This window comes from Poecilia reticulata, linkage group LG7 (genome assembly GCF_000633615.1).
Source record: "Poecilia reticulata strain Guanapo linkage group LG7, Guppy_female_1.0+MT, whole genome shotgun sequence".
NCBI classification, from domain to species: Eukaryota; Metazoa; Chordata; class Actinopteri; order Cyprinodontiformes; family Poeciliidae; genus Poecilia; species Poecilia reticulata.
The window spans coordinates 7,420,047-7,422,867 of NC_024337.1; the positions used below are offsets into that span (position 1 = coordinate 7,420,047).

At 38.4% G+C, this 2,821-nt stretch overlaps 1 protein-coding gene across 4 annotated transcripts in view; it reads right to left on the reverse strand.

Moving 5' to 3' along the window:
* The window catches only part of tafa5l (TAFA chemokine like family member 5, like), a 204,855-nt gene that overhangs the window by 120,093 nt on the left and 81,941 nt on the right, over positions 1-2,821 (reverse strand). For all 4 annotated transcript variants that reach the window (XR_001776781.1, XR_001776782.1, XR_534029.2 and 1 more), the window contains exon 2: positions 1,852-2,001. Coding sequence is in view for 1 of the 4 variants with exons in the window: in XM_008413145.2 (XP_008411367.1) it covers positions 1,852-2,001 (150 nt within the window). In the remaining 3 variants the exon portion in view is untranslated. The remainder of the gene's footprint in view (positions 1-1,851; positions 2,002-2,821) is intronic.

Sequence of the window (2,821 nt, forward strand, 5' to 3'; positions counted from 1 at the left end):
CTTAAGAGACGCAGTAAACCCAAAAGGCACATCACTGTCTTTTGGTTGTGACGTTTATATTGCTGCAGTTCTGTTTTGTGAACAGTTCTTCACTCTGTGAAAGTTATATTAGACGCTCTGATTTGCAGCTCTGTAATCTCACATACTGAGGTCTGGCTGTCAGATAGTCAATGATCCAGGTGTTGAGTGATGCATCTACAGCCATTTTAGTCAGCTTCTACCATAGTAATCCTCGCTGGATAGTGTTGAAGGCTGATGAAAAGTCAGAGAAAAGGATGCGGACAATGGTGTCAGGTCTGTCAAGAGAGGAATACGCCCTCTGCAGCAAGTATATAATTGCATCATCCACTCCTAAGTGGGGCTGGTATGCAAACTGGGGAGGGTCTTGGTCTGCATCCACCTGTGACCACAGATGTACCAGAACCAGCCTCTCCATAACATTCATAATGTGAGAGGTCAGAGCAATGGGTCTATAGTCGTTCAGTGTTTTTGGAAGTATCTTCTTTGGTACTGGAACCAAGCACAATGTTTTCCATAGTTCTGGTACTCTATGGAGCTTAAGGTTCAAGTTAAAGAGGTACAGCAAGACTCCACTTAACTGACCTGCACATGTCTTTAGGACATTTGGGCTGATATTGTCTGGACCATGGGATTTCCCAGGTGAAGTTTCTCCAACTGTCTTTTCACCTGGTCAGCAGTCGTAAAACTACAAGCAGACAATGTGTGGGAAGAGGGGCTGTAACTAGAAACTGGGGAGTGAAAACGGTTAAAGAACTGGTTCAGTTCATTTGCCCATTTCTAATGCACCACGTAGTGTATGCATTAGAATATGCATAAAAAAATTTSTATTAAACCTCTTCCAAAGTGAACAAAAAAGTGTTTTTTGGGGGGGTTAATTTTTTTCTCTGTTTTTCTGTGTTTTTACTTCAACCCTCCATGTACAGTAAAGATGAAAAGGTGTCAAAGTCCCAACTTTAGGCATTCAGAGAAATAMGTTTTCTGATAATGAAAATCAGCTGACAAATCACAGCAGATTCATGTCCTTGAATATGATAAATAGTATTTTACTGTTCTTAGATACTTTTGTAAATGCCTGACTGGTAGTCAGTTCTGTTTTGTGCCACTGTCCATTGACCCTAAAAATGTAAAGTAGAGCACTTTTAATGGATATCATTTTAATTTAATATACTGACCTCATTGGTTCCCTAGGTAACAAGGAGATAAACTACACAACAAACTACAAGAGGCCCAACATCCTCCTGGTATCATCTGCATGTCTAGTTTTAAACAGGTATGTCATTTTTTGTTCAGATTTTTACAAACTGAGTAAACAACTGCTACTTCGACAAGAAAAACCACACTAATTAAGCAAGATCAAGGTTCCTATTTGTGTAACAGTTGAAGTACTTGGAGACATAGTTTCCTTAGAAAGGACATTTTCTTCTACTGGTGAAAGAGGTGAGAAAACAAAAGACAACACTGAATGAGATAACTCATGCTAGTGCATAGATTGCTTAGGTTGCTGTGCCAACTAAAAACAATGAATTTGCTGTGTCTAAAGATTATAATGACATTATTAATAAAAAATCCAATAAAAATCTAGTTGCTTTATAAAATCTTCTCATGTGTAATACCTAAAAAAACACAAATGGGTCAACTGCCAGGATTCTCTTTCAGTTAATGGCGCAAGGTCAGGTTAATTAAAATATAGTGCTTTTAATTTTCCGGAGACCTTTACTTGTTTCCCTCCCTCTTCCCCCAAGCCCCCTTTAATGTTTTTCTGTTTGATGCTTTTGTACAAAAGATGAGAGTATGTCCCTTGATCAAAGTTAGGGAATTTGTTGTACTCACCGTCTACACAAGCTGGCCTCGCCCTGATGGTGCCAGCAATCTGGCCTCTCCGACAGGCGCAGCGCGCGGTCTGCCGTGCGATTGTCCGTCTGGGAACAGTGCTGTCTCTGTTGAGCATCACTATCTCACAGGTCCCCACCACTAACTGGCCTGCCAAAAAAGAAGAGGAGAACAAGGCCACAATGTCAGCATAATGAGAGTATAATTAACTTTAAATAGGAGCAACTGGTGTTGGAAGGTAAAATCAGCTGTTTGCATAGAACCTAGCTCGGATATGTTTATGTGTTTTACGTCTCATGAATATGCTTTCCAGAGACATGTCTCTAACTGAACCAGTCTCTGCAGTCTAATCACATTTTCGTCAAGGATTTCATTGCATTTATCAATCCAGCTTGTTCATTGTTAGTTTTACACCACATTAAATAATTTTTCTGATAATTATTAAATGTGTGACCTCTAAGGCCTGTCGTGAAAACTGGTATGAGAATGTGAGATCTGTCCAGGTGCATGCAGAAAACGGAATTAAGGCCTGAGAAATAACAGTAAATCTTGTATATTAATTTAATTATGATTAAGAGTAACAAGTATAAAATAATAATACACATGTCAGAGAAGGAATGTCTGTAATGTATAATCAAAATATATGTTCTGTATTTTTGATCAGTTAAATGTTATAATGCATTATGGAAATTTAGGTTTGTACTTTTGAGTTAACAGTAACAACTTGATTGTTGTATAATGATCATTGATTATTAAAGATTAGAGATTTCCCCAAAGTGAGGAAGAAACATACTGAAGTAATAAGTTGATAAAGTAACACATTGATTATGTTTTGTAATGAAAGAAAGACTWAGAAGGAGAATAGACTTTGTTGAGCTGAGTACACTGAGCAGGACGAGGGTGCGGCAGAAACAGATGGCCAGGGGAAAATTGATTATGAATTACAGATGGCCAGGGGAAAATTGATTAT